Source organism: Suricata suricatta, chromosome 12 (genome assembly GCF_006229205.1).
Source record: "Suricata suricatta isolate VVHF042 chromosome 12, meerkat_22Aug2017_6uvM2_HiC, whole genome shotgun sequence".
Taxonomy (NCBI): Eukaryota; Metazoa; Chordata; class Mammalia; order Carnivora; family Herpestidae; genus Suricata; species Suricata suricatta.
The window spans coordinates 77,612,913-77,638,762 of NC_043711.1; the positions used below are offsets into that span (position 1 = coordinate 77,612,913).

At 42.5% G+C, this 25,850-nt stretch overlaps 1 protein-coding gene across 3 annotated transcripts in view; it reads left to right on the forward strand.

The window, feature by feature from the left end:
* C12H20orf194 (chromosome 12 C20orf194 homolog) overlaps positions 1–25,850 on the forward strand; it is a 131,182-nt gene that overhangs the window by 92,054 nt on the left and 13,278 nt on the right. For all 3 annotated transcript variants that reach the window (XM_029917223.1, XM_029917225.1, XM_029917224.1), the window contains 4 exons: positions 714–872; positions 5,898–6,023; positions 13,366–13,403; positions 23,848–23,983. In XM_029917223.1, coding sequence (XP_029773083.1) covers positions 714–872; positions 5,898–6,023; positions 13,366–13,403; positions 23,848–23,983 — 459 coding nt within the window. The remainder of the gene's footprint in view (positions 1–713; positions 873–5,897; positions 6,024–13,365; positions 13,404–23,847; positions 23,984–25,850) is intronic.

Genomic DNA, 25,850 nt, shown 5'->3' on the forward strand with positions numbered 1-25,850 from the left:
GAGCTGGTGGATGTGATCTGTCCCTGACCACAAGGGGACTACATCAATTCCAGTGCAGCTGGGACACGTTGGCTTAGTGGAAATTGGGGAGATCATTCACCCATCACTTTTACATGGCCGGCAGATTACTAAACAGCCTTGGCTAACTGAACAGACATTTAATCTAGTCAGTATACCTCGAAGTAAGGCATCCTGCAGGAGGCCATAAGACTGGAGAAAATGGAAATCACCTAGAAGTTTGGGAGATTAGGGAGATGTGGGAGGTTGGGCAAGTTTTAGAGAGATGCTTTGGAAATACTGGGCCTCTTATAAGTACTAAGTAGCTAGCTAGTTCCATTTATTTTGTTGTAGTAATAGTCTGAATTCTTCACCCTGCTCACTTCTTAGATAAAATTTTACTCAGCACCATACCAAAGCCATTTTATTGGGTGGTTCTTCAGGAAATGACTGCCCAGTCATAAGGAGTCTTTCTCAATTCTGAAGTCTGATTAATGGTCATGTGCTTACCTGACCTTTTTCCCTGTGGCAAGGCATTTCCTGTCCAAAGTTCCAGTGATCATGGTTTCAGGATATGGAGCTCCCCAGTGCTCCTGTGCAGGGTCACTGGACAGAATGTCTGTGGGAGTACTGGTCACATTTGGATCCCCTGGCTGAGCCTCTGGGGCCAAGCCATCAGGCATCCCCCATGCTGAGATTACACTTGCCGTTTCCAGGTGGATGGTATACCGCCAGATCATGGACAGCTCCGAATGTTTTCATGCTGCCCACTTCCAGAGATACCTTTCCAATATCCTGGAGGCCCAGCAGAACCGCTCTGCGCGCCAGTCAGCCTACATCCGCAAGAAGGCCCGACTGCTGGTCGTGTTGCAAGGGTGAGCACTGGAAGTCTTCTGGGGACAATGAGAATGGTGATGACCTTGCCATTACAGTTGTATTTTGTGTGTTTCTAGCCTGGGGTACAGAACGACCTCTACATGTGCATGAGCAGAGTCTGTATTAGAGTCTGTACCTGAGAGCCCTCAGACAAGCAAAGATTCCGATTGCCATTTTGTGGTCCAGAGTGGCTGCTGTAGCTTGCACACAAGTTTTAAGTTTGATTTCAGCATCATGATATCCCCAAAAGGTAGAGAAATAGGGAAGAGATTTTTCTGGGCAAGATTCTTTGATAATTTTTGTAACAGTAGTGGGTGGCCCTTAGATCTCTTCCTTTGCCATCTGTTTCAGTCCTCCGTGTGGAGTTGCAGAGACAGCCCCTGTGCTCTGCAGTCTCAACCCCCACCATCCCCAGGATGGCTAGTCCAGGAGGATTTCCTGGGACCCTCACTGGGGAGCGTGAATAGTCCAGCTGGGCAGGGAGCTCCCTAGGAGGATAGGTTGGACAGAGTGAGTACCACTGCTCCAGTGACCCTAGCTGTAAAGAGCTTACCTTGACCTGTTCTAAGGGAAGAGCCCTGTGCAGGCCCACCACCCCCCAGGCCCAGAAGAGAGCATGCCAGGTCAGGAAAACCTAGTTGTGGTCTTGATGATGGCTGGTAATACAGAAGGTTTTGGCAGTTCTCACAAAGCGCTTTTGTCCTATGCTATGTTTTTTGTGCTCATAATAATTACTATTTGCAATTGGCTAATTGTTTCCAGTAGAGAGTAGGCCCAGATCCAAAGCCCTGTTGGGTCTCCTGGGTAGATGGTTGGTGAGAAGTGGAGAAAAGCTGGGCTGGTGGTCCTGAGGCAGGAGGTGGACAGCACTGTGCACTCCACCAAAAGTTCCTCTTCCTTCCAGTCTTGTTCTCACACCTGCCCTGGACTTCCCTTCTGTCACCCTTTTGTCCCGCGTATGGGCTGAGATCATGAAAGCCACAGAGCAAGAGTCTAGGCTTGAAACCACTTGTTTTCTTCTGGCTTTCCATCACCTCTAATGGTCGAAGGAATTGATTGGTCCCTGCCAGAGGTGCGAGCCACTGGGAGTGTGGACCTGGAGTCAAATTTAGCAATATGACATTGTGAAGCTGAGGACATTTCCATCTTCCATGACTTGAGAAAGCATTGTTGACTCCTTGTCTCTGGCAGTACAGGTCTGCGAAAGTGTCCACTGCCCTTGCTGCGCTGGACTGTGGTGACCATGTATGGCCAGTCTACTCTCAGACCCAGCTTTTGCCCAGTCGAAGTCCCAGGATGCTAGGGACCTCAGCTTTCTTGAGGGACTCATTGGAAATACCAGCTAACTGCTATGGCTCTCACTAAGACACGGTTTTTACAGGCCAGGCCCACTCTCTTGAGGCTCAGCAGGGGGCTTGTAGCAGCCTCCTTTTTGCATGATCATCTCCTTGAGACTGGGCCTTCAAGGCCAGTATTGAGGGAGATTCCAGAAGTTTATCAGATTGAGAACTGTATTCCCTGGATGTGGCTTTTATCTTCATTTTTAGGATTTATGGGAGAACGCTGTGGTCTAGAGCAGAGTTTTCTTTTGTCTCTAGAGTGGCCTGTTTCCATTTGATTTCCTGCAGCAGTGGGGTAGTGGTATTGCGCTTTGACATCCAGTGAAGCTATTCGCTGTTCTTTTTAAAATTAATGTATTTTGAAGTGATAAAATTTTAGAAATAGAAGACAGATTGATGGTTTTGGGAGTTAGGGATAGGAGTGGAGGCAGGAGGGAGGTGGGTGTGGTCATAAAAAGGCAACACAAAGGGTCCGAGTGGTGTTGGAACTATTCAGTGTCTTGACTATAGTGGTGGATATAGAAATCTATGCAGGTGAAAAAATTGTCTAGAAATTAAAGACACACATGTAAAACTGGAGAAATCTGAATTTTAAAAAATGATATTTAAGGAATTTGAGGGATTATATTTGTTTATACTTCAGAATGTTGTAAAAAGTTATTCTTTAAACTATGTACATTTAAAACAAAGTCTCTCTCAAAACAAAAATTGAATTAATCTAAAACACATGCCCAAATTGTAGGCTTAAATTGCAGACATAAAACAGAGGCCAAAGGACACTTGAATGGGATATCTGTTGTTTCAGAAGAAAGAAAGAAGAAAAAACCCTGCCCGGGGTTTTGTTTTGTTTCTTTGTTTTGCTTTTATTTTTAATAAAGAGGGAACTGACAAGAAAGAGGCAAACATGAAGAGCCAGGGATTTTTCGTTTTGTTTTGTTTTCTTTGGGTGTTTTTTTTTTTCCTTCTTTATCATGCATTCGAGGCAGTTTAGCAAAGTAATCGAGTACGAGTACGGGCTCTGGTAGCTGGAGCAGCATGCTTTTTTCTGTAGTGAAGTCTGCCTCCTCCTGTTGGGAGGCCCGGGCCAGGATGATTGCAGGGCAGGGGCTGAGGAGGGAGGGAGAGCCTAGCGGCCTCCTCCCCACAAGTATAGTGAGTGACAGACACCAAGGGCCTCCTGTCTTGCCACAGCAGTTCCTGGCTGTGGTGCCCACATTCATCACCTCGATTCACTGCTCCCACCAAGGAGTGTAGGGTCTGTTTTCATTCCAACCTTATTCCATTAAATGGAATGCTCTGAAAAGCTGGGAATTTCCTCTATAAAGGAAAATCCATGATATTAAAATGACCAGAATCTATGGGATTTGGTAAATCTTTCAGTTATTTTCTGCCCTCAGAAATGATTCTCTAGGCTCATACCAAACATGGAGAATCCAAGACTAATTTTTAGAAGAGAGAGAAAGCCGATGCTTAGCAGCAAGGCCGGGGCACTTAACCAGGAGAGTTAAATCTGGTAACTGTGCCCACAGAGAGATTTGGGGCAGTGTGCAAGCATCAGTCAGTCCTGCTAAACAAGTGTGCAGACCACCTGGCAGGGCAGGCAGTGTGGGGGACTCTCCTGCATCCAGGCCCAACTAGACACTACAGAACCAGAAGGAACCCCATGAGGACATACACACATGTGCCCAGGCAGGGGGAGAAACGGGAGCAGAGGGCTCACGCTAACACTCACTCTAACAGCTCTTTGGCTACGATCTCCTCATAGGGGAGCTCTAGAACCAGTACACCCTGATTTTGATTGAAGCAGTGCTAGTTGGTCAGGACAGAGGCAGACCTGGGGTTGGGGTCTGGTATAGTCTTGGATAAACCCAAGTGCCATTTTGCAGATGAATTATTTGTAGGAACTCTGGAAATGGCTTAGGCAGGCTGTACCTGTTCCCCCAGCAGCCATCACTGGCACCCCACAGGCCCATATTATCAACAAGGCTGCCTTCTGATTTCCCTTCCCTGCATAGGAAATGGCCTTTTGGTAATAGGCTGGGAAAATGTTCTCTACAAGGTAAAGAGGGGAGGTCCCTTCTTGGAGTGGCCATGGGTCTACCCATTATTGAATATACAGTTCCTTCATCTGTCCTGCTTAGGCACCATAGATTACACCATTCAACAACAACCACTTTAAGTTGTTATTGCAGAAACAGGCTATAAACAAATGAGAAAATACAATGTGTGTAGCTAATGTTCAGTGCTATAGGGAAGAATTGGGTGGAGGCAGGTGGTGCCAGAAGGGAGGTTGCTATATCACATAGGCTATAGGAAGTCAGAAGATACCTCTCTCATAAGATGCCATTTGAGCAGAGACCCAAAGGGAACAAGGGAGCAAGCCTGGCAGACATCTGAGGAAAAGAGCAGCACAGGAAGGGACAGAGAACGCCAGGGTAGAAATATGCCTGGCATGTTCAGGGAAGAATCAGGAGCCCACAGTCGGTAGATTCAGGTAAGGGAAGAAATAGTTGGAGGAGAAAGTCCTTGCAGTGTGGGAGTCAGATCCTAGATCACTCTGGGGCTGTGGTAAGGGCTTTAGCTTTGACGCTGACTGGGATAGAAGCCACTCAATGGTTTATTAGCACAGTGGGATCAGCATGATCCTTCTGGCTTCCGTGTTGAAAACAGGTTGATCAGGGACAGGGACAGAAGTAGGGAGGTCAGTGAGGAGTGCCTGGGTGGTTCAGTTGGTTAAGTGTCCAACTTTGGCTCTGATCATGATCTCGCAGTTTGAGTTTGAGCCCCACATTGGGCTCTTTGCTATCAGTGTAGAGCCTGCTTCAGATTTTGTTTCCCTCTCTCTGCCCCTGCCCTGCACACACATGTGCATGTGTATGTGTGCATGCACTCTAGCGCGTGCTCTCTTTCTCTCTTATAAATAAGCATTAAAAAAAGAAGAAGAAGAAGAAGAAGAAGGGAAGCCAGTGAGGAGGCTGTGGGGTGATCTATGCAAGAGATAGTGGCAGTCCTGGCCCAGTAGCAGTGTGAGAATGTGAGCGGCTATCTCATTCTGTTATAGTTTGAAAATTGAGAAAAGAATGGAGTCCCCTCTGCTGAGAAGGACAAGGCCTTGGGAGGAGCAGCCATGAAGGAGTTAAATCATAAACATATTATGTTCTAATGAAAAATCATTAAATTGGCTCTGGAAGTTGGAGTTTGGAGGGCGTTCCAGCAGGAAATACAAATGAAAGCAAGGTTTGACATGTGTCTGCTGACCTACAGAAGTACCTGATGATTCCCTTTCTCTCTTGTCTGCATGTTCTGTGAGGCAAAAGGAGAGAGAAAAGATATTAAAGGAAAAAGACCAACATAGAGCTCCTAGGTTCGGGCCTGAGGACACCAGTCCCACCATCAGAGTGCCAGGGTCATCTGCAGGCTTCCCTCCTCTCCTAGAAGTGGTGGGGGATTCTTCCGCTCACTCTTGCACAGTTGGGAGTACTAATGGGGTTTAGGAATGCAGAAACACTGTGGAATGCAGGGACTGGCTCTGAATCATGAAGTGGGGTGACCCCAAGAAACCTAGAAACAGGCTCCTCCTTGTGGTCTTCCTTCCACCCTTGCTCACTCAGTCCATCTGCGTGCTCCTCTTCCCCCGTTCTGCGGCCCCAGTCAGGAAACTAATCTTTCTCTTTTCTCCTCCAGCTACACAGATGTAATTGATGTTGTCCAGGCCCTGCAGACCCATCCAGACTCTAATGTCAAGTCCTCCTTCACCATTGGTGCCATCACGGTGTGTGTGGAGCCCCTGAGTTGCTACATGGAGCACAGGTACATACTTCCGGTCATCTCCAGCCCACAGGAGGTGGTGGATTTAGGTGTACAGAAAGCGATTTTTACCCACCCACCAGGAGACACATCTTTATGTATGTCTTTTGGAATGCATTAGTCTACCTTAATATGTAATGAATGCTCAGTTGTTGCTTGATTTGTGCTAGGTTCTCAGAAAATGCCTATACACTACCAGCCTCTCACCACTTTTCTTTGTGCACTGAAAGCTACCCATCTAGAGCAGTGGGACTTGAAACAGCCTCTCCCATGGGGCGCATGGGTGGCTCAGTTAGTTAAGCGTCCAACTTCAGCTCAGGTCCTGATCTCACGGTTCACAAGTTTGGGCCCTGCATCAAGCTCTGGGCTGACAGCTTGGAACCTGGGGCCTGCTTCAGATTCTCTGTGTCTCCCTCTCTCTCTCTGCCTCTTCCTTCCTGCCTCTCTCCCGAGCACACACTCACTTTTGCCTGTGCACACGTTTTCTCTCTCTCTCTCTCCCTCTCTCTCTCTCTCTCTCTCTCAAATAAAAAAAAAAAACATTAAAAAATAAGAATGGGGGCTCCTGGGTGGCTCAGTCGGTTAAGCCTCCGACTTCGGCTCAGGTCAGATCTCATGCTCGTGGGTTCGAGCCCCGCTTCAGGCTCTGTGCTGACAGCTAGCTCAGAGCCTGGAGCCTGCTTTGGATTCTGTGTCTCCTTCTCTCTCTGCCCCTCCCCCTCTCATGCTCTGTCTCTCTCTGTATCAAAAATAAATAAAACATTAAAAAAAAATAAGAATGCCATAACATCCTTTTCTTTTCCTCTTTCTCTTTACTGCAGGGAAGGTGATTTGTTTCCCAAGGTTCTTGGAGTATCTTACAGATCATTTTTCCTATGGTTAAGCCATCTTAATCTCAGTTAATGATATTCATTCTCACTACTAAAAGGTGCATTATTTTTTTCTCTAAACATTTGAAGTAATATAACAACAGCAATGAAAACTGGGTAATTATTTACCCATTATCTCACTATCTCAATGTTTAACTATTATAATTTTTGTGAATTCCTTGCCTTTTTTATCTCCATGTTTTTTTACAGTTGCAATATACATAAAACTTTATATGCTTCTTAGATTAACATATAAACATACTATATAAGTTAACATAAGTATGTTCTAGTATCACAGTGGTTAAATTTCCCCATGGTTAGTCACATAGGATGTCTCCAACTTTTCACTGTTATAAATAATGCTGTAGGAATATCTTTACCCATATAAATTTGTCAAATTTGAGATAATTTCCTTAGATTCTTCAAAGAGATATTATTGTATGATCAGTTTTATTACAGTTGAAAATTGCTTTTCGAGTGGGTTTTGTGGTTTACCCCTCACCAATGGTATCTGTTTCATTATCAGAGCACTCCGAACTGGGGAGGGAGTCAAACATCACATTGTATCTTCATAGAGCTATTTGACTTCCTGTCCCTTTAGCCTAGTGGAATGTATCCCAGGTCTGTAACCATGTGGTCTTTCTGGCTAGTCCATATTACTGTTATCTCCAGGGAACTAATTGATCTACCCTTCAACCTTCATCTGATAGAGCCCCCTTCCTATATGAGTCCCAAGTTGATATCTTTAGATTTCTTCTATAAATTACATTGGAGGTAACCCCTTATCACCTGGACTGATTTCAGGAAACGTCTTGACCATTTCTCTTCTCTTTAGCTGTGACTTAAGTTATGCTCGCCCTTAAAAAAGCCAAAATGGTCTATTTTCCTTTTGTTTCGGATTATTATGGTGGATGCTGAGCATCACCACTGTACTTCGGACCACTGTATTGACTCTTCCATGCCCCTCTTTTGATCAGTTGTGCTTCTTCTTTTCCTCAAGTTTTTATTTAAAGATGAACTAAAGGGGCACCTGGCTGGCTCAGTTGAAAGAACATACGACTCTTAATCCCAGGGTTATGACCTCTAATTCCCACGTTGGGTTTAGAGATTACTTAAAAATAAAATCTTTAAAAAAAATAATAAAGAAGCACTAACGCAGGAGGAGATTTAATGTGAGACAAGATACTATCATTTTAAAAAGGTAGGAAATATAGTAATTAGCAAACAGATGGAGGTTATACTTCAAAAGAATTAGATGAGTACTCTTCTTTTTTGAACATCAAAAGAAAAAATTAAGAATTAATAGGGTGAGGTGGGAAGAGCTCAAAGACATATAAAAATGGTCTGGGGAAATGGGCAGGAGGGATCTTCTTGGGGTGATGTAAAAGTTCTAAAATTGAATTATGGTGATGATTGCATAATTCTGTAAATTTATTTTAAAAATTATTGAACTGGGGCACCTGGGTGGCTCAGTCGGTTAAGCGGCCGACTTTGGCTCAGGTCATGATATCGTGGTCCATGAGTTCAAGCCCCACATCAGGCTCTGTGCTGACAGCTCAGAGCCTGGAGCCTGCTTCAGATTCTGTGTCTCCCTCTCTCTCTGCCCCTCCCCTGCTCATGCTCTGTCTCTCCCTGTCTCTCAAAAATAAACAAATATTTAAAAAAAAAATAGAAATTAGAAATTTCCAAATTTACTTTTGAATTCCTTTCAGAAAGTAATTTACTGTAGTGGTCTACTGATGTTCTGTTGGAAAACTAATGATTAGTCCATGCGTATGGGCTATGGGGCTATTCTATTCAGACTACGGAGTAATCTGAAACATGACGGATGTGCTCAGCAGTGTTCAAAACAACACTGTTTATAATATCAGGGTGCCTGGCTGGCTCAGTCAGTAGAGCATGCGACTCTTGATCTCAGAGTTGTAAGTTCAAGCCCTCCTTTACTTGTAGGGATTACTTAAAAAATAAAAATTTTTATTTAAAAGACTTTATAATAGCAAAGAACTGGAAATAATCCAAATGCTCATTAGTAAGAAACTGGTTAAATTTTGGGATATTCATACAATGGAATATTGGCAGGCATTTAAAACAATCAAGTAGATTTCTAACATTAAAAAAGTCCACACTATTTTGTGAACTGAGAAAAGGAAATTGCCAAAACAATATGTACTTTTTAAATGTTTATATCTATGTGTCTAGGATATATCTAAAAGAATACATACCCAGAGTGCCTGGTGGCTCAGTTGGTTGAGCATCCAACCCTTGATTTCAGCTCAGGTCATGATCCCAGGGTTGCAGATCGAGCTCTGCTTCAGGCTCTTAGCCGAAATCAAGAGTTGGACACTCAGCCCATTGAGCCACCCAGATGCCCTGTACTTTTTTGGTTAAGTAATCTCTGTGGGGCTTGAATTCATGACCCTGAGGTCAAGTGTTGCATGTTCTACCAGCTGAGCCAGCCAGGCACCCCGGGTTGTCTCTTTATGAGTTGCAAGAGTGCCTCATATTTTCCAAATCCAAGTCTTTTATCAGATATTTGATTTGCAAAAAATTTCTCCCATAGGTTATTTTTTATGTTCTAGATGGAATCCTCTAGATCATAGAAGTTTTTAAATTTTAATGAAGGCCAGTTTATTTTTTTTGTTGTTGCTTATGTGTATGGTGTTATATCTAAGAAAGCATTGCCTATCCACAGTCACAAATATTTACTCCGGTGGGTTTTTTTTCGTTTTATAGTTTTAGCTCTTACATTTAGACCTGTGTTACATCTTGAGTTGTTTTTTACATATAATATGAAGTAGTAGTCCAACTTTATTATTTCCCATGTTGATATCCATTTCTCCCAGCACCATTTGTTGGAAAGATTTATTCTTTCCCCATTGAATTGTCTTGGCACTTTTGTCAAAAACCAATTGACTGTCATTGTGAAGGCTTATTTTTTGGGCTCTCAGTTATATTCCACAGATAGATAGATCTATCCTTATGCCCATACCACACTGTTTTTGATTATTGTAGCTTTGTTATAAGTTGTGAAATTGAGAAGCAAAGGTCCTTCAGTTTGTTGTTTTTTAAGATTGTTTTGACTATTCTGAGTTCCTTGCATTTCCATGTAAACTTAAGGATCAGTTTGTCAATTTCTGCCAGAAAAGACAACAGGGATTTTGTTAGGGATTGTATTGAATTAAAGATCTGTTTAAGAAGTATTGCCATCTTAAAAATTCTAAGTCTTACAATCCATGAACCTGGCTGTGTCTTTCTATTTATTTATGTCTTAAATTTCTTTCAGCAATATTTTAGTTTTCCGTATACAATTCTTATTCTTCCTTTGTTTAATTTATTTTGAAGTATTTTGTTCTTTGTGATGTTATTATAAATGGAATTGATTTCTACATGTTATCTTTGGATTGTTTATTGATAATGTACAGACATGTAGTTGACTGTTGATCTTACATCGTACAACCTTGGCTGAACTCCTTTATTAGTGTTTTGAGTATGTACTCTCTAGAATTCTTCTATATACTGAAATGTGTCATGAGTAGGCAGAGATAGCTTTACCTTTTCTTTCTGATCTGGATGCTTTTTAATTGTTTTTCTTACCTAGTTGTCCTAACTAGAGCCTCTAGTATAATGTTGAGTAGAAGTAGCAAGAGCAGACATTGTATCTTGTTCCTGATCTGAAAGGGAAAGCATCTAGTCTTTAACCATTACGTATGATGTTAGCTATGGATTATGTATTACTTTTATAATAAAAGATTTTTTGAGACTCAAGTTTTTGTAAAGTGGCTATCTTTGCAAAAGATAAAATTTACATCATTGTTTCTAGATCATGGTTAAAAAAACAGATGGGGGCAGAACATAATAGGACTTCTTTTTCCATTCTGTAAAGTGGAGGTTAGTGTGGCTTCTTTAAGGATTGGCTTAGGGGTGCCTGGGTGGCTCAGTTGGGTGAGTGTCCAACTTCATCTCAGGTCATGATCTCACAGTTCGTGAGTTCGAGCCCCGCATCGGGCTCTGTGCTGACAGCTCAGAGCTTGAGGCCTGCTTCAGATTCTAGTTCTCCCTCTGTCTCTGTTCCTCCTCCACTCATGCTTTGTCTCCTTCTGTCTCAAAAATAAACATTAAAAAAAAAAAAGATGGGGTCAGTTTGAATTCAGAATGGGTCTATGTGAGATTTACCTGGTACCTTTTTCTTAGGTGATTTCATTCAGTGAGTGTCTGTTTTGTCTGCTATGTGACAGGGACCATTCTAATCATTGAGAGGGCAGCAAGGAACAAGTCATCCCACATCTCTGCTCATGTGATATCTACATTTCTGTGAATATGCATGTAGGAATTGTGGGGCCCATGTTTTAGGGCAGATTGGATCAGTATCTGCATTTCTTGATTGACTAGAATTTTATGTAAATCGGGTACTTGGTTAGCACACTACAAAATGCATAATACCATACCTATGTGAGGCTTAGGAATATATATCACAGTGATTTTTGTTACTCAGGAAGAGCTGGTCGATAACCTATACATACATTGTTTTAATGTTTGTTGGCACAAAACTTGTCTGCTCTGTTTAAGAGTCAGGCTATGCCAGGCATGCTTTTAAAACATGGCGGTTTAGTAGGGAGGATGATATGCAGAGAAAGCAGGTAGCCAACATTTACTTTGTGCTGTTTGTCTTGCACTATGATGCTTTACCCTCTCTTGATCCTCAAAATCCCCCTTTATGGTAGGCATCATTACCATGTTTTACCTTGAGGGAGCTAATGCTCAGAAAAGTTCAATAATTTTCCAAATGCCACACCAATGACATGTACACAATTAATCATGATATGAGGTAGGAAGTCCCATAGTAAAATATTTAATGCAGTTTTGTAAGAATTATAAAGAAGCAGTGGTAACTCCTGGTTGGATTAGGAGAGAAAGCTAACGTGAATTTGAAGGACAGATGCCAAAGATGCCAAGATAAGAGAAATTGCATTCCAGTTTTAGAGAGTCATATGTATGCAAGTCTGTTTTCTTTGCAGCTTTCAGAGATTTAAAGCATGAGCATCCAGCCTGTGATTGGATAAAATGCCTGGAGGGGAAGCTTTGCTTGTCAAAGGTGTCTCTGGTGTGAATTGCTGTGGGCTGCTGTGAGGAAGCTCCGCAGGGTGCTGTGAAGGACCTGTACTCTAAAGTCACCGGCGCTGATGGGGACAGACTCTTTCTGAGAGTGTATTTGCTATTGTGTCAGGCTGTTCAGTAGATTGAGTGCAGTGAAGTCAGTTCTTGGGGAGACTCTAGTGCGGAAGGACTCTTCCCCATCCCAGGGCTCTTGATCTTGAGCAGAGCACATAGGGGTTCCTCCTTGGAATTCCTCAGAAACCATGAGGGAGTCAGGCAAGAGAATTACATCAACAGTCCAAAATGGTATTCATCCAGCTCACTTGTCCACCAAATTTGGTTCCAAACAGTGTTTTCAGAAAGCAAAAAAAGGATGAAGACTTGCCACCACACAGGAGATTGCAGGAGAGAAATTCCCCCCAGTGTTTTGAACATCATTACTACATGCCGCCTAGACCAGCAACAATTCAGAAGTGTGGCTTCAACAAGCATCTCATTTGTAGGGAAAGAAAACATGGGAGCTCTGTGGTGCTAAACAGACCTGGGTCCCTGCATAAGCCTTCCTACTTCCTAGCTTCGTCTGAGGCCATGGGCAAAGTGCTTAGACTGCTCAGCTGTTACTCTTCTCAGCTTATACGTACCCCAGGCATGGAGTAGATAGGAAGACAGAGCAGGACCGTACATGTGAACTGTTTGCATGGTACACAGGCCATAGGAAGAACTTGGTAAAAGGCAGCTATTCTCATTAGTGTTAGCTATCTTCCCTGAAAAGGGTACTGTGATGTTTTATGAGTTTTAAAGCACTGACAGAGTGGGTTTTTCTCTTAGTTAACAAGCTCACACTTTGGATCAATCACCTCCACCTTCTTGATCTTGGTCCAATCAGTTTCCTGCTATTCGTTCACCATTAGAGCTCAGGATAATGTTAAAGGAGAACCAGGGTTCTAGCGTGCACATGAAGGGAAGTGTGACAACTTTAATAATGAAGACCTCAGACTGAGTTAGGGGAAGGTAATTCTCATTTTCCCTTGAAATTTCCCTTTACTATCAGGACAGTGTGTCTTTCCAAAAAAAAAAAAAAATATATCAACTTTCTTTCTCTATTTCCTGTAGTCTGTAGAGAACAGGCCCTATATCCCCTCTTCAACAGTATCCCCTCTTCAACATTCCATCAAGAGCTGGCCACGTAAAACTACTTCAGTGGGGTTCCTTGGTTTTCCTATGAAAACCTTTTGCAGAGCCATGGCTTTTCTTGATGCTTAGTACTGCCTGCCACTTGCCTTATTGAGTAAGTCAGCTTTGATAGTCATATTTTATGGGAAATAATTAATGACAATTCTAACATTTATCGTTTTTAAATATTTCTCTTTTTTCCTCTCCAGGTTTCTCTTTCCTAAATGTCTTGACCAGTGTTCACAAGGTAAGCAGTATGTTTTACTTTTGTTTTTACACGCCTTTCAAATAGCGTTTAGATGCAGCAGACCTCTTTTCGTGCTCCTTCTTACCATTCTACAATCTAAAACAAACAGGAGCACCTGGGTGGCTCTGTTGGTTAAGCATCTGACTCTTGGTTTTGGCTCAGGTCATAATCTCATGGTTCATGGGTTTGAGCCCCACATTGGGCTCTGCACTGGCAGCATGGAGGCTGGTTGGGATTCTCTCTCTTCCTCTCTCTCTCCACCCTTTTCCTGCTCTCTCTCTTTGTCTCAAAATAAATAAATACTTAAAATCTAAAACAAACAAAATTGGTCCAGGGAAATTTTGACATTTTTTTCTTTTATCATATTTGATAGGCAGATTTCTTCCTGAGTTTATCTCTTAAGATATGCCATGGCATGTTGCCATGACAACGCCTCCTCTGAACTGGGTTATTTATTAAGCCTTCCCTGGCCATCCAGCTAATATCAATGGACTAAAAAGGTATCAGGTATTCCTAACCTCTGGATCAACAAGATCTTGATGCACTTCTTCTGTCCCATGAGTATATAGTATGGTCCAGTAAGACCTTCTCCCTTAATGCCTTCCTGCATACACTGGAATTTTCCACACCTCCTTGATAGCATTTAGAAAAATCAACCCATCCTGTACGTTACACTCAACCTTGCATTGTCTTATCATCGGGTAACCCTGGAAGCAGCACTTTTTAGTCATATTAACTATGGTGCCTGGAGACCCAGAATAAATTCTAAATTTCCTGCAGTGATGATAAAATGCTCATTGTTGTCAGAGACCTGGGGTTTGAGCTTCCTGAGCAAGCCCAGCAAATAGGAATCCAACAGAAGAAAAAAGCTTGGTGTCCCCAGCACAGTTTTGCCCTGCTGATCCCATTGCCAGTCCACAGGGAGCAGAGACAACCAAGCATACCAGAGCTATTGTCTTGGGAAACAGCTGAGCTGGGTACAGTGCAGGGCAGGAGCCGGGTCACTGGAGGGAAGGATGTGTGCATTGGACTGCTGCACCAGGGAATCTCAAGTCCAGCTTTTAGAGGTTCTTGTTGCTTTCCAGGCACCCCAGAAGCAGAGTGAAATAGAAGTGGCTGGGTCTCCCCACAGTATCCACTCCAGGTAGATGAAGCAGATTTCATGGAGGTTGGATCAGTAGAATCTGGTGACAGACTAGCTGTGGGGCATTAGTTGAAGAGGGAAGTATCTAGGATGAAGCCCTCTAAGTTTCGTGGTTGGAAGATCAGGAAAGTTGGCAGTACCTGTCCCAGGGATAGAAAGCATAGGCAAAAACATAGGTCCAGTTGATAACCAAGGATCACTGCCTGATCCTCAGATACATGTTTGTAAGTCATGGTCACAGCCAAGGGTGTGGGCTATAGTTGTCCCCTGTCCACCGCATAAGTATTGCTACTCCAGTGCACCTTGGCTCCTTGGCACTTCTCCCTCAGTGCCCCTCTGCTTTTTTTGCACACAAAGCACAAATGGTCAGACCACCCTGACACAGAGCCTTGGGGAGGTGCTCTGTCTTCAGTGTCCATGAATCTGGGCCCATATTATAGGAGAAAAGCCCTTTTAGGTCAAGACAGACTGGATTCTCTCTGTCACCTGGTAGACACATTTTAACACTGCTTCCTCACTGTCCAAAGGCAACTTGTGTCAAATTCTGTGCATGTGTACGATAGAGATGTGATCAAATGGGGGCAGATGACCTTGAGGCCATATATGCTATTTTTCTAAACTCTGAAGGGCTTGTAGAGTGACAGTGTCTTAGTAATTATCTTCCACTTACATAGGGGCCCAAGGGACCCTATGAACTGATCTGACCTGGCTCACCATGGGCATGGGCCATCCAGGGAGGCAGGAAATACAAGGCAAGTATTCCTGTTATCCTCAGAGATTTGGTGGCTAGCTTGGCGGTGGGATCTGCCACCAGTAGACAAACACTTCATGTCCTGAGGCTTCTGTGGATGAGTCAGGCTCCCTGCCTCATTGCTTTTACAACAAAGGATTGTTTTACAATGAGAAAAGGACTATATTGCAGCCACAAGATAATGTGTGTCACAGAAATCCAAGGATTAGGAAATATTCTCAAAGCTTAAACAGCAAACAAGACTCATTATAATGCTGATTTGAGAGCAGAGCAAAGACATTTTACTGCCATGTCCTGCTTTTGGAAGGATCTACGATAGATAAAAGAAGTAAACTTTTGGGGCGCCTGGGTGGCTCAGTCGGTTAAGTCTCCGGCTTCGGCTCAGGTCAGATCTCACGTTCGTGGGTTCGAGCCCTGCGTCAGGCTCTGTGCTGACAGCTAGCTCAGAGCCTGGAGCCTGCTTCTGGTTCTGTGTCTCCTCTCTCTGCCCCTCCCCGTCTCATGCTCTGTCTCTCTCTGTATCAAAAATAAATAAAACATTAAAAAAAAAATTAAAAAAAAAAAAAAGAAGTAAACTTTTCTCCTGGGCCACTGGAAGCTTTTAGCTCAGACCAGTATAGTCAGACCTCAGAGGTGTTTCTCCTCTCTGGGGAGTAGTCATGCCAGGCTGCCTGCTCACTCACAACCCAGATTGGTAAGACCTTGGCCAAATGTGGGTATGCACTCCTTGATACAGAACAGAAGGAAGCTCCTGGCCCAAGCAAGATGAAACCGCCCATAGTGGCCTCTTCACCCTGTGCTCCAGATAACTGCTGTGACTGCCCTCACAGATGGCATTTCCTCTTGGCAGGTGGTAGTTTGCATAGCTGGCCTAAGGAATGCAGAGGATAATCCTTTTGCTTGTTTCCCTATAAAGCAAAGTCCCTTTTCTGTGTCCAGTTCCTGACCTAGAATCCCAACCCCACAGGGTTTATCTACATGATACTTATGAAGCAGACAGAATTTTGAGCACAGTGTCTGTCAGGGGTCTTTTCCAGCCTTTTCCTGAACAGGCCAGGTCTATGCTTGTGACCCTAGTACGTGCCACTTACCTTGACACATTTACACTAGTCCCCACTCTCCATTTTCTTTTGCCCAAGAAGATACTAAACAGAGTCGAGGACCTTTATAGGTCTTCACTCAGCCTTTTCTGGCTTCTCACTTACAAGATCCATCACAGCTATTCTTGTCTTTTACTCCTAGAAATCTCATGGGCGTCTTGCAAGATCCAGCTCCCAAGCTCTTACCTGAGCTTTCTAGAACCCAGGTTGCTTCCCCAGTGTGCCCCATTCTTGGCCTGGCCTCCTGACTTTGCCTCACTCTTTTTCTAGAGGCCCAGGTCAGGACCTGGTGCAGCCATAGCACTCAGAGTCTGGCATTAAGTTTACCAGGTTCATCGTTGGTGCCTCCCCTGTAGCCTCCAGAGTGACCTTTGTAAAGAGGACTTAGTACACAGGCACCACTAGTGCCACCTTCCTTAGGAGCCTTCCCTGACGCTGTGGCTGAGGATGGCCCATCCTAATGTTAAAACTTATGTGGGGAACTTTTTAAAACTAGAATAAATGAAATGCTGACATTATCCATTTGAATTCCTAAGTCTGTGCTGTTACCACAACTAAGTCATATGTGGAGACCTTGAGGCCTAATAGAGGTTTTATGTGAGAGAAGCTCTTAAGAAAAAGATTCTGTATACTCTTATATACTTGCATGCATAGACTATTTGAAGAAGCATACCCAAAATCTGGCTGTCAGTGGTTATCTCTGGGAAGTAGGGCTCAGGGTGCAGGAGGAGGAGGCAGGAAGGAGCTTGGTTTGACTACCCTTTTGTGCTTTATGAATTTTCTACCAAAACTATGTATGTATAAGTAAGTCTTAAAAGCTTTCAGATGGCTATCTGATGAATGGGATTTGCTCAGACTTGTAAGTGGGAAAAACTCTGACACGTGGGTACCCACAGCTTAACTGCTTAGGCAGCTGTCCTGGAGATCAGGTTGCATGTATCTTTTATTATACTTGACTCATTCATTCATTTGTTCAGCAAATCTGTTTCCAGTGCCTGCTCCAACCCAGTCCTTGGGGATTTGGGAAGGCTTCTGGAAGAGATGCTATACAGATTGTCTATAGCCTAAAAGAGGAGTTGGGCCAACAAAGAAGAAAGAAAAGATGGTTCCAGGCAAAAGGAACAAGAAGAGTGAAGGCCTAATGGTGACCAGAGCATACCCAGGCCGCTGAGGAAACACAGCATGGCAAGATAGGTCAGGCAGGCCAAGAAGTTTGCAGTCACTGGAATGCGTTGAAATATTTTAAGTAGGGAAGTGGTAAGATCAGACACTTGGTTTTTGAAAGATTACTCTGACTACAGTAGTTAAAATTAATTGTAGTAAAAGCAGCCTGGAAGTGCACAGAACAAGCAGTGACCTAACGAAGAAAGTGGTAGACTGCACTAGACAAACAGTAGCTGGGATTGATAGTGGGTGATGGATGCAGGAGCTGTTTGGCGCTCACCGGGCCTAGAGGAGGACTCTGGCACCTGCATGGCCCACATTTGAGGAACCGGCAACCTTTCACCAAGTGACCAGAGGAGGAAGAGGAAGCAGAACTGCCCTCACCACTTAGATGTCAAGGAAAACTATTGAGGAAACTCACCCTTGAATCCTAGAAGTCCCTCAAGCGCTGTGCAGAGGCCTATGGTCAACTTACTAGCTGAGCACTAAAGATACCTGAGAAGAGTAGGACCTACATCTGAGAATCAGGGAACTGATAGATCCCTAAACTGTACATCAGCACTTAGGAAGGAGGTTCTGTGCTTGGCAGGTCAGCTGTAAGTCCTGGCATCTGTGGTCTCAGACATGTTCTATAACCTTTGTGCTTTATGTGTGCCCTTTCCCTATGGTAACATGTGACCATTGGCATGAAGCTCCTAATCCCTGCTCCCTGGTCATGAATGGAATACATCCAGACCATTTGTGAGGTTAGATTCAGTCTTCAGCATTTTTGGAACACTTTTCTCATTAGTATGAGTAGTGAGAGGAAAGAAGTATCATTTACTTCTGCCACAGACTAGGGGCAGGAGCCAAGGATCCTGGAAGTTGCCATTCATTTAGTCATTTACCTTCTTGCTGGTTGCTGTGGCTGAGGCCCACGTGCCATAGCCACCCCTGTTGGTCTGAGAAATAGATTAGTCCAAGCCCCTTAGCGTACCTGTAGAGGTCCCATTCTTTTTTTTTTTTTTTAATGCTTTTTATTTATTTTCGAGAGAGAGAGACAGCTGGAGCAGGGGAGGGTCAGAGAGAGAGGGAGATACAGAATCTGAAGCAGGCTCCAGGCTCTGAGCTAGCTGTCAGCACAGAGCCCGATGCGGGGCTTGAACCCACGAACCGTGAGATCTGACCTGAGCCGAAGCTGGACGCTCAACCGACTGAGCCACCCAGGCGCCCCCAGAGGTCCCATTCTTAAGCTGTTGCTGTGCTGGTAATGACGATGGTGGTAGTGGTGGTGGCCATAACGCATGGTGGCCAAATTGCATTTAATGAGTTCTTTCTATCTGCAGGCCCTGTGAAAAATATTTACTGATAATCTGCAGGTATGTGTTACTGTTCCCGTCTAACAGAGGAGGAAATTTGGCTCAAAGAGAGCAGTTTGCCCCTGATGTCACTCATTAGCAATTAGTGGAACCCCCCATTCAGACTCAAGGTCTGCTTGGCTCTAAAACCCATGCTTTAATCTTGATGCTGTCTTTTTACATATATGAAGAAGATAAATAAGAATAGGAGTCCTGTATTTTAAATACCACCTGTGTTATTTACAGGAAGGAGCTTTTATAGTTTAGAGAAGGGGAGGGAGCAGAGTGGAATGAGGGAAGGATTGAAATGGTAGATACTAGGGAAAGTTTTAATAAAGAAGTAAGCTTTACCAAAATTAAAAGGTTAAAAAACTTAAGTCAAAAAAAACAAGGTGCAGAACAGTATAACATGCCACTGTTCTGAGTAGGGTGGGAGGAGCATACACACATTTACTTGTGGATACTCAGCACATCCTGGAAGAAGAGCTGAGAATCTGATAATGGTGATTGCCTCCAGGAAAGAGAACTAGGTGGCTGGGGAGGAAGGGAATTTATTTTATCTGTTTGACTTTTTGCCCTCAAAAACTAAATACAGCTAATTTTTTTGAACTAAATCAGTACAGAGTCCTCTGTCCTGAATGTTAATTATTCAGGATCCTACAATTACAAGATTACTTAGGAAAGCTGAAGTCTCTATAATTTAGAAATAATTGCTTATAAACTAATCGTTTATAAAAGCTAGTCTCGCGTGCCTGGGTGGCTCAGTCTAGGTTAGACGTCTGACTCTTGATCTCAGCTCAGCTCATGATCTCATGGTTTGTGAGTCGAGCCCCATGTTGGGTTCTGTGCTGACAGTGCAGAGCCTGCTTGGGATTCGCTCTCTGTCCTTCCCCCACTCGCTCTCTCACTCACTCACTCTCTTAAATAAAAAACATTTTTAAAAATCTTATAAAGAAAGCTAGTCTCTACTATTAAAAAGATTGATGATGGTGGGGCACCTGCATGGCTTAGTCATTTAAGTGTCCAACTCTTGATTTCTGCTCAGGTCATGATTTCATGGTTCATGGGTTCCAGCCCCAGGTCGGGCTCCAAGCTTACAGTGAGGAGCCTTCTTGGAATTCTTGCTCTCCCTCTCTCTGCCCTTCTCCTACTTGTGCTCTTTCTTTCAAAATAAAATAAATAAACTTAAAAAAAATTGATGATCAGAATTGAATCTTATATATGGAATTAATGATAACACCCATGAGAATTCTATTACAAAATAGAATATAGGGGTGCCTGGGTGGCTCAGTCGCTTAAGTGTCCAAGTCTTGGTTTCTGTTCGGATCATGATCTCACGCTGAGTCCCACATTGGGCTCTGCATTGACAGTGCAGATCCTGCTTGGGATTTTCTCTCTCTCCCCTCCTCTCTCTGCCCTTCCCCCACTTGCTCTCTGTTTCTCTCTCAAATAAACTTAAAATCTTTTTTAAAAATAGAATATGAATGTTGAAAATCTTGAAAGCTTACAAAATACATTTAGCAAAAAATTAGGAGGCAGCAGGAAATACTGTCTATATATTCCAAAGTGAGAGATCAATAAAGTTTAGAGCTGTAAAATCAAGTTATAAACAGTTAAACTCGTAGTATATAGTTAGTTTTAAAGATATAAGAGCATTCACTGGAGGATCTAAATAATATAACCAACCAGAAAGTGATGGTGAAATGGGAAGAACACTTCTGGGTAGACCAGCTTCCCCATTGGTCACATAGAAAAGTCAGTAGACGGGGCGCCTGGGTGGCTCAGTCGGTTAAGCCTCCGGCTTCGGCTCAGGTCAGATCTCACATTCGTGGGTTCGAGCCCTGCGTCAGGCTCTGTGCTAACAGCTAGCTCAGAGCCTGGAGCCTGCTTCCCGTTCTGTGTCTCCTTCTCTCTCTGCCCCTCCCCCTCTCATGCTCTGTCTCTCTCTGTATTAAAAATAAATAAAACATTAAAAAAATTTTAATTAAAAAAAAGTCAGTAGACATTGTCTAAAAGGTACTTTATAAGAAACAGTGATTTAGATTTATTAAAAAGTGGCTCAGTCAGTTAAGTATCTGACTCTTGATTTCAGCTCAGATCATGATCTCCTGGTTCATGAGTTGGAGCCCTAAGTCGGGCTCTGCATTGACAGCATGGAGCCTGCTTCGGATTCTCTCTCTGTCTCTATTATCTGCCCCTCCCTTGCTTTCTGTCGCAATCAAAATAAATAAATAAACTTTAAAAAAGTGTTTAAGCTGTAAGGATAGCTATTATAAAACTAAAAACAGACTATAAACCCACCACCTATCAGAAGAAAACAAAAAACAAGGAATGCAGAGATGATACTGCTAAAGATAATTTAAAAAAAGACTTTTAAACAGAATCCAGTATAACAAAGTGAAAGAACTAAAGTGTCAGTAAATGTAAATGGGATAAACACATATTTAAAAGGAAAAGTATCTCAGATTAAACCAAAAACCAAAACCTAATTCTGTGATGCTCTATACAAGTGAAACAAATCTAAATAAGGATGATGGTAAAAGAATGGGCAAAAACGTAACAGACAAATAAAGACACAGACAAAAAGAAAAGAGGTGATATTAACAGCAAAGTTGAATTCCAGGCAAAAAACTGAAAAGTTTCAAAGGCAGTTTTTCATGATAAAGGATACCATCTACACAACATATTATGAGTATTTCTATGCCAAATAATTCAAAAGAAAGCATGTACCCTTAAGTTATGACATTACTAAATAAATGACTTTTTAAAAAATGTTTATTTATTTATTTTGAGGGAGAGAGAGAGCAGAGTGGAGGAGGGGCAGAAAGAAGGAGAGAGAATCCCAAACAGGTTCCATGCTGTTAGCACAGAGCCCGACTTGGAGCTCAATCTCATGAACCGTGAAATTAAGACCTGAGACAAAATCAAGAGTCAGACACTTAGCCAACTAAGCCACCCAAGTGCCCCAGGAAATAACTTTTTAAAATAATGAATTAAGCATTCAACTTAAGAAATTAGAAAAAGAACAAGAGATTCTTTTAATAGTTTATATTTTAAAAAGTTGACTCTGTAAAAGATATTTAGCTACTAGTATTTTAAGGAACATTACATGAAAATCAGGAGACACGACAGATTAAAAGAGAATTAGGAGCTGTATCAATGAAATACAGTGTGTGGATTTTGGTTCCTGGTTCAAAAACATTAACTCTAGGAAAACATTCATGAGACCGAGAAGTTTGAACATGGACTGTTATTTTTTTATATTGAAGAATTTAGTGTTAATTATTAATTTTTAAAGGGTTTTTTTGGAGATATAGGCTAAAATATTTTTGGATGAAATAATAGAATGTGTGATATGGGCTTCAAAATCATCCAAGGGAAAGGATGGCATATGGTATGGAAGAACGTGTTGTTAATTCTTTTTTGTTTTTTAAAGTTATTTATTTATTTTGAGAAAGGGAGAGAGAGAGAGAGAGAGAGAGAGAGAGAGAGAGAGCGAGCGAGCAAGCACACATGCCAGAGAGGAGGGGGCAGAGAGTGATGGAGAGAAAGAGAGAATCCCAAGCAGGCTTTGTGCTGTCAGCCTGGAGCCTGACATGAGGCTCCATCTCACAAACCATGAGATCATAACCTGAGCTGATGCCAGGATTTGGAAACTTAACCAACTGAGGTTAAAGCACCCCATATGTTGTTTATTCTTAAAGCCAGGTGATGGTCACATGAGAGTTCATTATACTGTTTTTTTTTTTTAATATTTATTTATTTTGAGAGAGATCGAGCATGAGCAGAAGGGTAGAGAGAGAGAGAGAAGGAAAGGGAAAATCCCAAGCAGACCCCACACTGTCAGTTCAGAGCCTGAAGCAGGGCTCAATCTCACAAACTATGAGATTATGACCTGAGCTGAAACCAAGATCAGATGCTTAACTGACTGAGCCACCTAGGTGCCCCCATTATACTACTTTTAAGATTTTTGCTTGTGTTGGGGCACCTGGGTGGCTCAGTCAGTTAAGCATCCAACATCAGCCCAGGTCATGATCTCACCGTTTGTGGGTTCTAGCCCCACGTCAGGCTCTGTGCTGACAGCTCAGAGCCTGGAGCCTGCTTCAGATTCTGTGTCTCTTTCTGTCTCTCTGCCCCCCCCCCCCACTCCTTGTGTGCATGCTCGCTCTCTCAAAAATAAATAAATAAACATTTCAAATAAAATAAAATTTTTGTATATATTTGAAATTTTCACAGTATTAATAAGTGAATAAAAATGGTTGAATAACAAAAATGCAAGTGGTCTTATAGTAGAAATGGTGTGTGTACTATGGTCATAAGTATGTCAAAACAGGAATGAGTATAGAAGAGGTATTATAATTACATTGGCGTGGAAGGATACGATAACTTCCATGATTTCCAAATTCTCTATAGCATAGATTTTCTTTCTGTATTTTTATGAACGTTTGGGAGGAGCTGTGACCCACTCCGCATCTCTCATTACGTGTGCCACTCCTACTTACTGTGTGACTGAATACCTATGTTAACTCTTATCTTGGAGTTGTTGGTGCACGTGAGGGACTCCTTGGCTGGGCACTTTCTGAGAATCCAGTGCTTGGTGAATGGCTGCGATCTGAACTGGCGAAGGTGTGTGGCAGTTTCCTGAAGAAGTTAAGGATAAAAGGAATGTGGAATGGGCCCTTTGATAAAGAAGTTCCAGGTGTCGGCTGAAAAGCAGAATTGAGAAAATAGAGAAAGTTAAGAAGTAAGGCAGTCACAGGGTTGAGGCCATTTGCTGCAAGAAGTGGTAGTGACAGAAAGGGGAACAGGTGTTGGGGCCCAGGGGGGATCTACCTAAGAGGCCGATTAGAAGGGGCGATCAGAGAGGGAGCAAGGTCCCACATATGTGTGAGCCCGCAGCCCCAGTTAGGACTATGAAGCCTGAACCGTTCTTGGTTTTATTCCCCAGGCCTGGTGAGTAATGTGGTGTTCACCAGTCACACCACGGAGCAGAGGCACCCTCTCCTTGTCCAGCTGCAGACCCTCATCAGGGCTGCCAATCCTACTGCAGCCTTCATTCTTGCAGAAAATGGGATTGTCACCAGGTAAACATACCAAGTTTGCTTCCCCCCGTAGGAGCAGCCACTGTCTCAGATACAGCACTCTGGCTGTGGCCCACACGGTCTTTCTACTGTATCTAAGACCTAGGCATTTATTGAAGTGCTTTTGATGTTATGTGAACATCAGCAAGAGGACCCCATGGGTCAGCATCCTGCACTATTTTGAGAGATTTTGTTTTGATACATTTACATTTTCATCCATTAAAGAATGAAGTCAAGACTCTCAGTATTACTTGTGTTAAGATATGAAAGAAATAGGATAGAGAACATAGAGAAATGATCTTTTTACTTCATGGACTTGGGTCCAAATTACAAACTAAAAATAGAGAATTGATGACTGCATGCATCCGTGTGTGTGCGTGCGTGTGTGTGTGTGTGTGTGTATAAACATCTGATCATATAGCACATTTATTTGCTCAATAAAGATATACTAAAATGTACATACTTTTAATTTTGACTTTGAGCAATGTAAATATTTTATATATTCAGAAATTAAATTAACAAAAGAAGGATAAAACTAAATAAAAAAGTTAATCCATTTGTATAGCAAAGTAATAATGACCACGTACAAATCAATTAATTCACATAACTTTTAAACATAAACGTTGGAGGTGCACCTGGGTGGCTCAGTTGGTTTAGCATCCGACTTCAGCTCAGGTCATGATGTCATGGTTTGTGGGTTCTAGATCCACGTTGGGCTCTGTGCTGACAGTTCAGGACCTGGAGCCTGTTTCAAATGTGTCTCCCTATCTCTCTGCCCTCCCCCCGTTCACATTTTGTCTCTCTAAAATAAATAAACACTTTAAAAACATTTTTTAAATAAGCATAAACATTGGAACCCTGATTTCAAACAACATCACTTGTTAGATAAGGAAGATAATAAATTTGAGGTGGGAAAAGTGAAGAGAAACCTTGTGAATGGAGTCTATAGAAGTTCAGCATTTCAATTAAAAAAAAATGTATATTTTCTAGCTCTTCCCTTTGAAAGGGACCAGAAATACTAATACCACAGTAGAATAAATACCCCGACCTCTAGATCCTGGTATCTATATGCCAGTTCCCATTAGAAGTTATCAGGACTCTTTGGAGAATTGGATTATAGGGCTAGGGCAGAGAAAGTACAGGGTGAACCTGGTACGTTTTGTGTTAAAAGAAGCAAGGAGGTACTCAAACATTGGTAGAGATGTGCCAGAAGAATGCAGGAGCTAGCTCAAGAAGCTCGCACTAGCCAAATTGGGACGACTGGATCATAAGAGAAAGCAAATGTAGTAACGGATTATAGCACATGGAATAAAATGAGTCCCTGGTGATAGTAAAAAAAAAAATGGGCAGGGCAGGACAGTAAATCTCTTTTACACTAATTAGGATTTATAGAACTAGAAAGTCACCATTTTGTAAGTTACTTTAACCCTTGATTTAGGCTAGAATTATTATTGGATACAAAGAGCAGATTGGTGACAAATTGTTGATGAAAAGGATGTTAACTTCTGAAAGTATCACTCCATGGACTACTTACTGCTTACAGGGAAGGGAAAGTGCCTTCACAGTGCAGAGATGTAGTAGATAGCACATTAACTAAATGATTCAACTTAGCAAGACCATTAAGTGCACAGATTGACATCACCTGCTTCCTTCATGGGACGCCCTAGGAAGGACATGACATCACCTGGGTATTAATAGTACCAAAATGTTTAACTGGTTCTCATCATAAGGAAACAACCAGATAAATCCAGCTTGTGGGACACAAAACAGATGGCCTGTACTCTTCAAAAATCTCTACTCTACGAGAAACCACAACAAAAAAGTTACAAGAATTATTCCAGATTAAAAGAAGAGAAAGCTTGTAAATTCA